At 48.8% G+C, this 13071-nt stretch overlaps 2 protein-coding genes across 3 annotated transcripts in view; one reads left to right on the top strand and one right to left on the bottom strand.

Annotated features, from left to right (window-relative positions):
- Positions 1–405: 405 nt before the first annotated feature.
- Positions 406–5614, top strand: CFAP90 (cilia and flagella associated protein 90; the record flags this gene model as incomplete). The annotated part of the gene is made up of 3 exons (XM_079783799.1): positions 406–588; positions 3696–3812; positions 5435–5614. Exons 1-3 carry the CDS (start codon positions 439–441, stop codon positions 5612–5614), a joined length of 447 nt encoding a protein of 148 aa, XP_079639925.1. The 5' UTR covers positions 406–438.
- Positions 5615–8853: 3239 nt separating this feature from the next.
- The window catches only part of ADCY2 (adenylate cyclase 2), a 278106-nt gene continuing 273888 nt past the window's right edge, over positions 8854–13071 (bottom strand). For both annotated transcript variants that reach the window (XM_079798318.1, XM_079798319.1), the window contains one exon: positions 8854–9662. In XM_079798318.1, the coding sequence (XP_079654444.1) occupies positions 9510–9662 (153 nt within the window). In that variant the 3' untranslated portion in view covers positions 8854–9509. The remainder of the gene's footprint in view (positions 9663–13071) is intronic.

Here is a 13071-nt window from a genome sequence, read left to right as displayed (position 1 = left end):
GTCTTATACCAGACTGTAAGCTCCGCGGGGACACGGGTTCAAGGCTGCAGCTCCAGCGCTGGCAAGTCGTAGGTGCCCGGTCATCAGCTGCCCGACGAACGGTCTCTGAGTGGACGAGCCCACCCTGCGTGGGAACAGGCACGCAGGTTGGAAAGTGCTGCCGCACAGGCGTCTCTCGCCCAGGACCCCGACCCAGCCGCTCGTAGCAGCTGGGGCTCCGCACCCCATCCACAACCCAGAAAGTACCTGGTGAAGGGGCGGGGCCAAGGGGAGGAGGGAGGGTCGGCCCCGCCCCTCGGCCCAACCTGGCTTTGCGCGGCCGCGGTTGCCAGGCAACAGCCCAACGCGGTGTCCGGGGACTGAAGCCGGTGACCGGGGACTGGGTTCCCAGCGGCGGAGCGGAGCACGGCGACCGCGGGGAAGCTGGACGCGGGCGGCATGGAGGACGACGAGGAGGAGGAGATCACCGCCGCCTCGCTGCGGTGCAGGCCCCCGCCGCTGCCCCTGTCGGCGCTGTCCGCCTTCCACTACGTCCCGCCGCGGCGCCAGGACCCCAAGGAGCACAGCTACTTCAACCGCCAGAGCCAGGTGCGCCGCGGGCTGCGCCGGGAGAGAGGAGATCCGGGCGGGACTGGAGGGAATGGGGGGACCTGGCCACCCAGCCGGGGAGGAGGCCTGGAGGTGGTGCCCCGTTTCCAAGTAGGACTCCAGGGGCGGGTCCGCTCAGGGGGCGGGGCCCCACCAGGTACGGGCTTGGTACGCGAAGAGCCTGCGGGTCATCGGAGGCCACCTTGCAGCCAAAGGAGGAAGAGAAGCCAAAGAAAAGGAAGCAAATCAGAACTTTCAGGGGTCGACTGTTTTCCTAAATGTCTCCAGCGTCTTGCAGCTCAGGGTGCAGGGGCATCATTATTCAAAAGGCACTTTGGTTGGGGACACTCAGCCTGCAGCGATGATGAGTGGCCCCAGAGGGTAAACCCATGGCTGGGAGGAAGGACGCCTTTTCCTCAGGGTGTACAGGGTGTTCCCACAAAAAGTTCCTCCTTTTGCTCCTTCCCACCCGCAATCCATGGAGCACAAATGAACCGCCATTTGGATCAGACAGCACACAGTTGAGGACTTGCCACAGGTGAAGTGTAGGAGAACGCACATTGTTAAGAGCTTAGCCTTACAAACAGAAGCGATAGTTTCTAGTTTAGGCAATTGTTATGGGTTGCATTGTCTCCCTAATATTCTTGTTTGAGTCCTAAACCCCAGTACCTCAGAATGTGACCTTATTTGGAGACAGGCAATCAAATTAAAGTGAGGTCATTAGCATGGGCCTCATTCGGTATGACTTGTGTCCTTATAAAAAGGTGCATAGAGGGAAGACGACATGAACAGATGGGGAATCAAGGGCCTTCTACGAACCAAGGAGAGAGGCGTGGAACAGGTTCACCCTCACAGCCTTGGAAGGAACCAGGCCTGCCAACACCGTCATCTCGGAGTTCAGGCACCAAAACTGGGACACAACATTCAGTGCAGTTTGATAGCTGGGGCACAGGCAAATTCAAGTCCTGAGGCCTTTAGTGTCACACGAAGGAAGTGACGCAATGGAAATATTAACACCTAAATCAAATCCTCTGGGAATTATCTGGACTGGCATTTAATCAGCTGCAGGGCTTCAGAAGTGGATTCTCTGACCTGGAGATCACTTGGGCTAAACAGGGTGAACTGTGTCCTAGGTTTGTGGGGTACTCAGCTGCCCTTAGAGTCATTGTAAATAATTCCAGGCCCCACTCAAAGCGAAGTAAAAACATTGCAGAATGAGCTCTTAAGTCAATTAGCATGCGGCACACTGAGCGATAAGTTAGTAGCACGGCCAAGGTGTCCTGGGTAGAAATATTGGCTTCGTGTTACTAGCTGTGTGAATTGCCCAAGTCACAAATTCTCTATCTCACTTTGCCCATCTGTGAAACAAAGATCAAACAGTACCCGGTGCCTGGAGTTCTTATGAGAACGAATGTAATTAATGGTATACTGTGGCATATAGTAAGCCCAGTGTGAATAGAGCTAGTATAGCTATTGTTTGTTTTTGTTAGTGATTATTAGAGTTCCTTTCACTGAGGGTTGGTTCTGGGGGCCAGTGTCTTATCTCCCCCGCTCATCCACCGTCTGAGAGTAACACAAGTGAGGCAGGTAATCTGTGTGTAGAGCTGGTGGCTATGATCCTCTCGGGCATAGGGAGCCCAAAGGTAAAGCTCTGTCAATGCCGCACACGTATCAAAGCCCCAGTAATGCCCTGGTCTTAAGTCAAATTTGTCATCTCAAGCTGCCAACGACAATGCCATCAGCCCCAGGCCTGCTCCCTAGGGGGCTCTAGCTGCATGGGCTTTCCTATAAAATGTTATCCCAGGGGCAGCAAAGCAAATTCAGTTCAATGGTGCTTTTAAACTACTTTTTTTTCTGCTCCTGAAGTGGAAAAGCTAAGTCAAAGGAGAATGGCTTTTTATGAAGGGGTTGGTTAAATTTCTCATTCTAAAAGCTACAACAACAAAAAATTCGGAGTGGTTTTAGAATATGCTTTCACTCATGCTAAGGTGAGCTGTGGATAGCGCTGTTTTGAGTGAAGCTTTGCTTAGAAAGCCCCAATTTAGCCCTGGCCGGTGTGGCTTAGTTGGTTGAGTGTCGCCCCCTGCACCAAAGGGTTCGGGCTCAATTCCTGGTGAGGGCATATGCCAGGCTTGCAGGCTCAATCCCCTGTAGGGGGCATGCAGGAAGTAGCCGATAGATGTTTCTCTCACACATCGATGTTTCTCTCCCCCTCTCTCCTCTCTCTAGAATCAATAAAAACATACAAAAAAAAAAAAAAAAAGAAAAAAAAACCAACTTAGCTTTGGTGGGATTAGCTGACTTTCCTTCTAGGTGTGTGGTGGGGACAGAGGGCAGGGCCTGACAATTTCTTTCCCCTCCTGATGATTGAATTTCCCTTCCCCAATGCAGCCAAGCACTTTGTAAACATAACAATGCGTGTTGACTGGCCAGAGGTGCAGAGGGGGATGTGGAGGACCTGTGCCCGTGTCCAGTACACAGGAGGTGTGCAATAAGAGCTCTCCAGCCCCCCTCCCACCCCCACCGCCGTGTTGAGCCTCTTCCCTCTTAGGCACCAAGCACATCTGCCACGCACACTTGGCCACTCCTAGGGGCTGTGGAGGGCAGGCAAGCTCCCATTCTGTTGCTGATGTACCGGTTAAAATCTAGGCAAGTTTACCTCTGGTGTCCTGCAGACTCTTGCACCCACATGGCTTCCAATCAAAATGTGTGCTAGCAAATGAAGTCATGACTACCCCCCACATATACGTCCTTTCCCTCCCTGCTTCACCCCTCCCACCTTTACACCTAGTAGTATCTATTCTATTACATATTTTACTTAGTTATTTGATTCCCCCCCCCCCCGCATTAAAATAGGAGCTTACAAGGGCAGGGGTTATTTCTTTCCTCAGCACACCAAACAGTACCTGTTTCATAGTTGGTGCTTTATAAATACCGGCTGCATGCAAGAATGAGGAATGAATAAATGAAATGTAAAAAATTTTAAGCAAAGAGACAAGTCACCGATTTACATGATCACCCCCTTAGACTAAACAGAAGAGGCCATGCCGCTTCAGTGGCTCAGCCTGGGAATAAACCCTCAGCAATTTTTCTCCTTTTACTCCCAGACAGGAATCATTTCCCTCTATGACTGTATTTTTAAGAGGAACCCAGGATATAATCAGAAATTGCACCGAGATGACAGAGAGCATGCGAAGGGCCTGGGACTTCATATTAATGAGGAGGTAAGACTAAGGATATTAATAGGCTCTGGCAGATGGACTGTGCATGCACAATTGTTTATTATTGTGTCCAGTGTGTGTCTGGCTCTCCTTTGTGCTGCTCTCCTCTAGTTTACGAAGAGTATGCTGCTGTTATAGCTCACTCTAGTCTGTCGTGTTGCTGTGCATTAATTTTGATTGGCTGCTGTTTTGTTCTACAGAATTTAACAATTTAAATGGAAGCAAAATAAGAAGTTCTTTTCAACAGATAAAGTAGGGTTTTGCTTAACCTCTGAGTCCAGGCTGTCACAGTTCTTCTAGGGACACTGGGCTTTCAGGGATGAAACCACACAGGCCAGGATGTATCTAGCTCCCAAGCTGATTACCAGGCCACTGCACGTAGCACAGTTCCTCCGTTATCTCTCCACGATTTTCAGGAAGGGAGGCTCCGCCTGCAGCCAGCTGCACAGGTGGTTGACCAACAGAGGAAACAACACCCACAGAGTGAGGAGGTCGGGATCACAGCAGTACAGGGGTGAGGAGGTGGCATGCTCCTTAGCATGGCTGGGCCCATCTGCCTGCTGGGCTGGATCCTCCTCCTGCCCTTCCACACTGGGACATTGTGCCCATGCATTCTGACCTGAAGACAGTATGATTATGAAAAGTTGGGTGATGGTTAATATCATAATCTTTTATCTGATACACAGAAATCAGGATGTAAAAGCTTTCCATGGGATTTCTTTCTAGATCATTGGATATTTGCCTGTCGCTGTTATTGTTTAAGCATGTTGTCATGTCACTTTCAATGAAACATATAATTTTAATGTGAAATTAAGTGATGGAGGTAGTGTGAGGTATTACTGTGTAGATCACGGACGTTAACGTATTTCCTCATGTTTTTGTTTGCTATTTCATTCCAAGTTGGTAGCGAAGTCAATGCTTTCCTCCCATGAGAACATGCCTAGTGTTTCATATTTCCACTCATAGATTTTGAGCACCTCCCATGTACTCCTGAGCACCCAGGGAGTAAGGCAGCAGTGTCTGCCTACTAGAACTGACATTCCCACGAGGAGACAGAAAAACAAAAGCCAAACAAATAATGAACTGAATCCAGGTAGTAATAAGTGGCTTGCAGAGACATAGAGCCTTTTAAGAGGATGAGGAAAGTGAAAGTGTTATGTAGGGGCTTGGGAGGTGAGAGGGGCTGGGAGATTAGAAGGGGGCTGTGGAGATGAGGGGTGCTGGGAAGATGAGGAGTCCCTAGGGGGATGTGCACCCTGGAAAAGAAAAAAGTTGGGAAAAGATAGAAAAGAAGGGCAGGCAGGAGCAGGGCAGGGAGGAGGGTGGGGAGGGAGGGAGAAAGTGAATCTGAAGTCACAGGTGCCTGGCGCCCAGTGCAAGAGCTTTGCCTTTCCTCTGAAGGGCCCGAGGACACTCGAGAGCTGTGAGCCGAGGGGCAGGGCCGGCATAGTAAAGAGGGCCCCTGGCGCCAGTGTGGAGTAGCCTCCAGGAAGCCCAGGCGGAGATGGGATGAGGTGTGCAGGTGACTCAGGCAGAACCAGCTTCCAGATCCCAGGCCCAGGGGAGGGTGGGCCCTGCTGAGGAAGCGGGTATGTGCTGACCTGCATGTCTGATGCCCTGGACAGGAGCAGGAGAGGCCTGTCGGGGTGCTGATGTCATCTGTCTACGGGAAGCGCATCCACCAGCCAGTGGAGCCTCTGAACCTGGAGCACGGCCGCGCCAACCATTTGAAGGCCGACTTCAACAGGAAGAATGAGATCCCAGGCTTCAAGGATCCTGGCTTTGGGCACATTTCTCCAGTGTGACAGTTCTCCTGTGAAATTATTTCAGATGAAATGATGCTGAGGACTGATCCACTGGGAGCACCTGAATAAAATGCAAACTTGGTTCTTACTTGATAGTGGTTGGGTAGAGCTTTGTTCACGGTGTTCACAAGTCTTCCCGGGGGAGGCGCTTGCAGGAGCAATGCGCAGTTACTTTTCTTAACACCTATGAAAACTACTGCCCGATTCTTCCATTTTCCCTTTCTCCACAAGGAGATATCATGAAACAGCCTTTTGGCACAATTGAACTCTAGATGCCACAGCACTTTTCCCCACAGAGGTCTGAGCAAACAGAATTTTGCACAGTGGAGGACAAAAGTAGGGATGGGTGGCCTCGGTGGTCGGCAATGCCCAGGTCACTCCTCAGGGGAGAAGCAGTCCCAGGTCCCAGGGAGAGACTGGACTTGAATCTTCAAAAGACTTGGGTACAATTCTGGCTTCGCATTTTCTAGCTGCATGGTGTAGGTAGGGGAAATGATTTCACCCGTTTGAGCCCACATCAGCTCAGCGTCAAAGTGGGGGCTCCCGAGCTTGAGGAGTGTGTGTGGGAGCCCAGGAGCCACTGCAGTGTGGTCGGAACACAAGCACCGCAGGGGCCAGGCTTGTGCCTTTGAACAGCCTTCTTTTTAGAAGCAGCTACATTGGAAATGTTTGCTTTGCAGATAACTTGGAACTTTTTCAAGTATTAAGACAGTGCTGTATTTTTAATGAATGGATCCCTTGGAGGAAATCATCCCTCATCTATCATGATTAAATTTCCCACAGCTGAGCATTCAATGGAAGGTGATCTAATGTGTTTCATTGTTGATTCCTCTGTTGCTGGTTTTATGATTTTTGATTCTCTAAGGACCCATGACACTAAGTTGCTGGTAATTTCAAGGCCGAGTTACTCCTAAATATTTCTTTATTCATTTGAAAATGTTTTTTTCCCCTCACTATAGGTGCCTTTTTAAAAAAATATATATATTTTATTGATTTTTTACAGAGAGGAAGAGAGAGGGATAGAGAGTCAGAAACATCGATGAGAGAGAAACATCGATCAGCTGCCTCCTGCACACCTCCTACTGGGGATGTGCCCGCAACCAAGGTGCATGCCCTTGACCAGAATCAAACCTGGGACCCTTGAGTCTGCAGGCCGATGCTCTAGCTACTGAGCCACACCGGTTAGGGCTATAGGTGCCTTTTTATTTTTCATTTTTTCCCAAGCAAATAGCAGTAGTTTATTTGGAATGCCCTTGGTGCATTAAACCATATTTATAATAACATAATAGAAAATATATAAAGTCAGGGTTATGGAAATTTGTAAAATTACTCTTTCTTCAGTTTTGATTACCAAGAAAGACAAGGCTTCTCTATGAAATGCCTTCATCTGAAAGTAACTGCCATAAATTAGTGGCAAGCTAAATCATTTTCAGCTAATTTAAGTCAGATTCTACTCCCTTAACTTTCTACTACTTTTAAAAAGCAGGGCTTGAATCAGTCCAGGTTTCAAAGATCTCACTTTTGTTAGACATAAATGCCTGTCTCTTGGCATGTCGAGTTTTGCAACTTAAAACCGATCCATAAATGCCCACTAGTCATCTTATCAAAGAGAAACACAGATAATTACAGTTCCACCCTTAGTCAATATTTTTTCAAAGCAGAGTAGTTGCTGTCTTTAGTAAAAAGAACAACAAGGATGATTCACAACAATGAAGACATTTCTAAGTAGATGGATTAAAAGCACTGAGATTTAAGGGCACTGAACTGAGGGTTTTTTAAGAGAGAGGGCTTCCGACTGAATGAGAGGTTGAGGAGGCTTTGAGGAGAGTCTTACCTACTACTGATGGTGCAAGGCCAATGGGCTGCTGGGTGTGAACTGCAGGTCTAGTTTGCATGTTTTGCTCACGGGAAGGTTTGTGGTTGAAGGTGCTTTGACCAGAGATGAAGGGGCTTTGACCAGAAGCTACACTATCAGTTTTCTGGGAACTGGCACTTTTCTAGTCTAGTCTTAGTCACAGATCACCTGGAAAACTTCAAATTATCCTATGGACCTCTCTGTACCTGTGTGTAAAGTGCAGGGGGTCTCAGGGTGGATTGGGATCAGAATCACCTGGAGAATTTGGTATCAGGAACACGGGTAGTGTGCGGGACCCTGCTGCCAGGATTTCTGACCTGGCAGATCTGGGTTGGGCCTGAGAATCTGCATTTCTAGCAAGTTCCCAGGTGATGCTGATGCTGCTGATTGGGGACCACACTTTGAGAGATGCATGTATGCACAGACCTTTGCAAGGCAAACTCTGATAATGACTTCGATTATTTTAGTCTGTTGTTTGTTAAGAAGACCTGGTGATACAACTTTGGTTAAAAGCAATTCTCCTTTGAGTTCTTTTCACCAAACTCAGCACCTGGGGGGAGCACGTTTAAGAGCGTTTGGTGAATCACCAGCTCTGGGTGTCCGCTAAGGGCTGGTGACATAAAGTGCCCTGGGATGGGTGCCATGGACTTTCCGGGAGGAAGGACCCACCAGTGCAGCTGCCGATCATTGTCACAGGTGCTTCACAAGGCCAGATGGAAGTCACTGAAACCCAGGGCATCCTAATCCAGATTTTGGTTAGAGTGACGAGACATGCCTTATCCTCTTTTTCTTCTTTCAGTCCCCTTTTTGGAGAATTAGCTGTGTCAAGGCCAAGGCTGAGTTGCAATTATAGAATAAAAAAATTCCTGATGGAGGCAGACAATTGATAAGCTCAGCTGAAGCCGCACCTCCTTGGGTGATGAGGGCCAGTAGTTAGTTTCCATGAGCACATTGACTATGAGTCCAAGTTCCCGCAGGGCCGCCATGTCTGTGCAGTCAATGTCAGTTGCAAGTTACTCGTTTGCATCCTGTGTCTGGTAGATTACTAAAGGCAGAGTATACCAGAGTGTGAGGACAGAGGGGTGCTGTTGTCAGTAGAGAATCTTCTTACTATTAAAATATTTTCAATGAAAATGCTCTCTAGAGAGGCCAAAATCAAAAGCAGACCGCAGGACACATGCAGCATGCTTCCTTTCTCCCCAGGGAGCTACCTAATCAATTATCTGCATTACAGACTTTGTCCTGATCTGAAGGACTCAATTCCTAGGTTCCGGAGGGCGTTTTCCAAAACAGGGAGATAAATGGAAAACAAACCTCCATTCTGGAGCAAACCAGAGAAAGAAGAAGGGGGGTGGGGAGAGGGGGGAGAGAAGACACCATAAACCAAAGTACATAAAATTTAATGAATTAACCTTACAAAAGACAATGGCATCAAAACATCAGACACGTTTGGTACAAAACTGGTCCTAGGTGGTGAGAACTAATTCTGGTGATGGATGACTACGTGCTGCTGGCACGACACAACAGAGCAAGGTGACGGAGCCAGGGATCCCAACGGGGCCCGTGGATAGCCCCTGGCAATGAGACACGTGGGTGAACACAGTCAAATTCCATGTGGGGTGACAGACTCAACTTAGTCACGAATACTGTGTGTTGTAATATCAGACTAGCGGATGCGGTTGGCGAGCTACCATATTTTCCAGAAAAGAACATGCACCAGAAGATAATATACACCCCCTAGTTTTATTGCCTTAAGAATTTTTGTTTGTTTCATCTCCATCATCCATGTTAGTTCTTTGAATGCATTTCTCTTCTCCATCACACACTCCTTTTCCTCTTCCTTCGGAGTAAGCACAGTGCGAGTGGCAGAACGATCTTGGCACCCCAAACGGCGTGCCCTCGGGTCACAGGAACGAGTCTCCAGAGGCTCCAGAGGACAGAACAGAGCACGCCATCAAAAACGAGGGACAAACGTTGCAGTCAGAAAGTGCATCGTACCTTCCTAAAAACACAGTCTTCTTGCCAAAACGAAGATGCTCTTCAGGAAGCCAGGTTGCTCTGGGAAAGGGACCTTGACATTTCCGTGTTCACAAAGTACGTCTTCAGGTCCCCCTTCCCCTTCACGTTGATGATGCCTCGACACGTGCACGTGTACCCTAGGGTCTGCAGGATGAGGCTCGTCTCCTCCGTGACCTACAAGCACGTCGACAAATGAAAAGGTGTTTAGCCAGAATATTAACACAACCCTTTTGAAAGGCCATTTGCCTATAAGGATAAAGAGCCAAGACATGTTTGTGTTCTTTGCTTCATTAATTCCACTCCTGAGAGATCAGTACGAGAAAGACAAATACATGAGGAAAAAAATTTAAGGGCAAGGTTTAATTCAGTGGTGTGATAGTGAAAAACTGGAAACAGTAATCTTCAGGGTTAAGTAAACCATGATGCAACCATGATCAATATCATGGATAAGAGGATGGGATAATGTCAAACCATGTCACCCTCTCAAAAATGTTAAGCCTGGTACCTGCTATAATTTCCACCAGGTGAGGATTAACTATGCACATATAAGACACCTGAAAAAAAAAAAAAGCAAATCAAAACACGCTGGACTGGTGGGATTTTTGATGATGTTTTTAAGTTGTCATGAATGTCATTTCAGGAAAAAAATAAATGTTAAAAGTAGATTTTAATAAAAATTGAGGAAGACACCCTGAGAAGACGAACAGTTAACTCCTGCAAATGGCCCTGAGTGTCTGGTTTAATGCACCTGAATAAAATGACCTGAAAATAAAGACACTAGGAATTTGCAGTGGCCTTAAAATGGATACGACACTGAGTCAGATGTGGAGTTTCCTCAGTTCACTGAGTGACATGAAATGCTAAATGGAGTGAGCCCTTCCCTTGCAGCCTGTCGATGTGACCTGTCATGTTCAAGTCCTGCTGGGTCAGAGGGCAGGGGCACCTGCTCAGTAGGACAGCTTCTCTCTCCAAGGGGAGATGCCCTGCCCTGCATTGAGCCGTGCACTGTCTCAGCTCGGGCCTGCTTGTGCTCCCTTGGGGGGCCCATATCTGGGGAAGGAGACCCAGGCCTCTTGGGTTTGGCTGCTTGAGTGTCCTAAGAGCCTCCTGCAAGAGACATTTTCTCAAGCAGAGAATTGGTGACATGCATAGGCTTGACCAAGAATGAGATTTCAGCTTCTGAGGTGAGGGAAGACCCTCTGTGGGGTACATGGTTCCCTAACCAGGCCCCTCACAAGGGACCTGGGCTTTGAGCAGAGAGGGAGGGAGCTGTTTGCTCAGGAAGCCTGGGTAACGTTGCTGCAGCTTTGGAACCAGGTACAGAAGCAGAGGAGGAGGGGTTTCCTCCCACTTTATCAGGGGAAATGGACATGACACCTGTGCCCCTGCCACCTCGCATGTGGGTGACACACCCATGTGAAGGGTAGGCTTGTGGACAACACAGCGATGCTATCACATCATGGTGCTCGTAGCATGGGCACTGTCGGGATGGTACAGTGGTGGGGACAGTGGTGGCAGCACCGAGCCAGCCTCCTTGGGCCTGGTGGCTGGAGAGACCTCAGGAGCAGGCACTGTCTTGGGGCAGAGACAGAAGTAAATCAAAACCACAGGAGACCCAGGACAGCATCAGGCCTCCCATAAGTAAGGCTGAAGTGTTCCCTGTAAAGATCCCAAGGGCACGCTGTGGGAAGGAGCCAGCAGCGCTGTTCTGTCTTCCTGCAACGAGACCCTGTGGTAGTTTCTAGCTCAGGGGCCAACATGTGGGTCCTCCCGACCCCACAGAGAGCAGGAAGGAAAAGGGGAAGCAGATGCTCATGCCTAGTAGGGCCCAAGTCCTCGGGGAGGACTGGTGTAGCTTGGGGATGAAGCCAGCGGCACAGAAGAGACTTTGGATTCCGGATAAGAACCAAAAGAGCAAGTACACAGTCAAGAAACTCAGATGACAATTATGTTCTCATGCTCAGAGTTCTCAGGGGCCATTAGGCGGAAAGAATCCCATAGGCATTTGTCTTCCGACCTTCCACAGAGAACAAACCCATGATCTGGAGCCCTGGAGCTTAATTTTGGAGTTGACATATTTATTGGTGCTGGGTAGCACCACCAGCATTCTCAAGCTATCCCGTTGGTATTTGTAGCACCGGTCATACAATTATAGGGATGAGGGGAGGAGGGAGCACCAGTCATACAATGATAGGGACACAGGGAGGAGGGAGCTGTCTACCTGACTGACACCAGCTCTGATTCCTCTATGCCTGGGAGGCCTGGCTGGGTGCCAACAGGCTCTCTATGCTGTTTGTGCTCCCAGTCTAGACAGCATGTGGGAGTTCATGCCCTTTAATAAAAACAACCTGTTTCTGAGGCCCAAGAGAAGCATTTAATTGTCTCTGCATCAATTTTTATGTTTCCTGGCATCTCACTACATTTTTTTTTCTTTGCACTTAAGTGGAAATAAGAGGCTACTGGAGCTAGACCGAGCCACACCCTCGGCAGAAGGACATCTTCCCAGATGGAAACGTGCCACCTGCTGTGGAAATGAACACACAAGGGCCTGCGGAGGTCCCTCACTCTCCACAGCCAGAGCCTGTCTTCCTCCCTCCCTGGGGCTCCCAGGAGACCTTCCAGGTGGCCGCTCTGCACTAAATCACATGCAGTTTTATGATGCCCGATATCCTCTCAGAGAAACACATGGGCACAAACTCATTTAAACATTGACCTGCAGGGGATTTACAACCTCCAGGAGGGAGCAGTCTCTCCGACCAGCTTCTCTTAAATGGCTTTTGATACTTATCCCAAGTGCCTGAAGGCCACTTGGAGAATTGTGAAGGTTATTAAATCTACCATCCACCTTCGGAAGGTTCCAGGTGGGGACATAGGTCAGCCTACAGGTGGGAAAGTGTATCCTGGGTAGGAGCTTGCCTCTTTCCTCAAAGGAGGGCCCTCGGTGGTCCAGGATGCTGGAGCCTCCCTGGGCACTGGGAGTGGCTACTGATGAACATGCCGAAAGCCTTATACTCTGTGGTGCCATCCGGGCACTGTTAGATTAGGCTGCCAAGGTGGCAGACCATTCCTGTCAAGGGTGAGCCACTGGGCTGTCTGCATAGTCAGGGAGCACCACTCCTACCCGCTGTCAGACGAGCCCCATTTGGCCAATTTGTCTGGGAAGTCCGAATACCTCCTCTCCTCCCCCATCACTTTCTTCTCTCTCCCTTCTCTTTGTTGGATGTTGCTTACTTTTCAACACCTGTTGACTAAGAAGGTAGACACTTAAAAGTAATGTTTGTGCCATTTCGTATAAAAATTAAGGATACATCTTAGAAAAGGCCACAGCAGTAAAATTGTCTTGGGTGAATGAGGTGAAGAAGCATGGCAGGCATGTGAGTGGGCAGAGGGTTAGTGACAAGCCCATTCTTGGTGATCCTGGAGCTGGTGGACTTCCACCAAGATTTATCAAGTTTCTACATCTCTATCACGATTTTAAGAAGGTTATTTGTGGCCAAGTTGAGGTACACAGGACAGGGACTCATGGATTTCTCTGAAGAGGACTAAAAACCATAAAGCCTCTCATTTGTGTCCAGTGGTTTTC

Source organism: Cnephaeus nilssonii (genome assembly GCF_951640355.1).
Source record: "Cnephaeus nilssonii genome assembly, chromosome: 2".
Lineage (NCBI taxonomy): Eukaryota > Metazoa > Chordata > Mammalia > Chiroptera > Vespertilionidae > Cnephaeus > Cnephaeus nilssonii.
The sequence above is the reverse complement of the archived record's forward strand: the minus strand, read 5'-3'. Positions and strand labels throughout refer to the sequence as shown.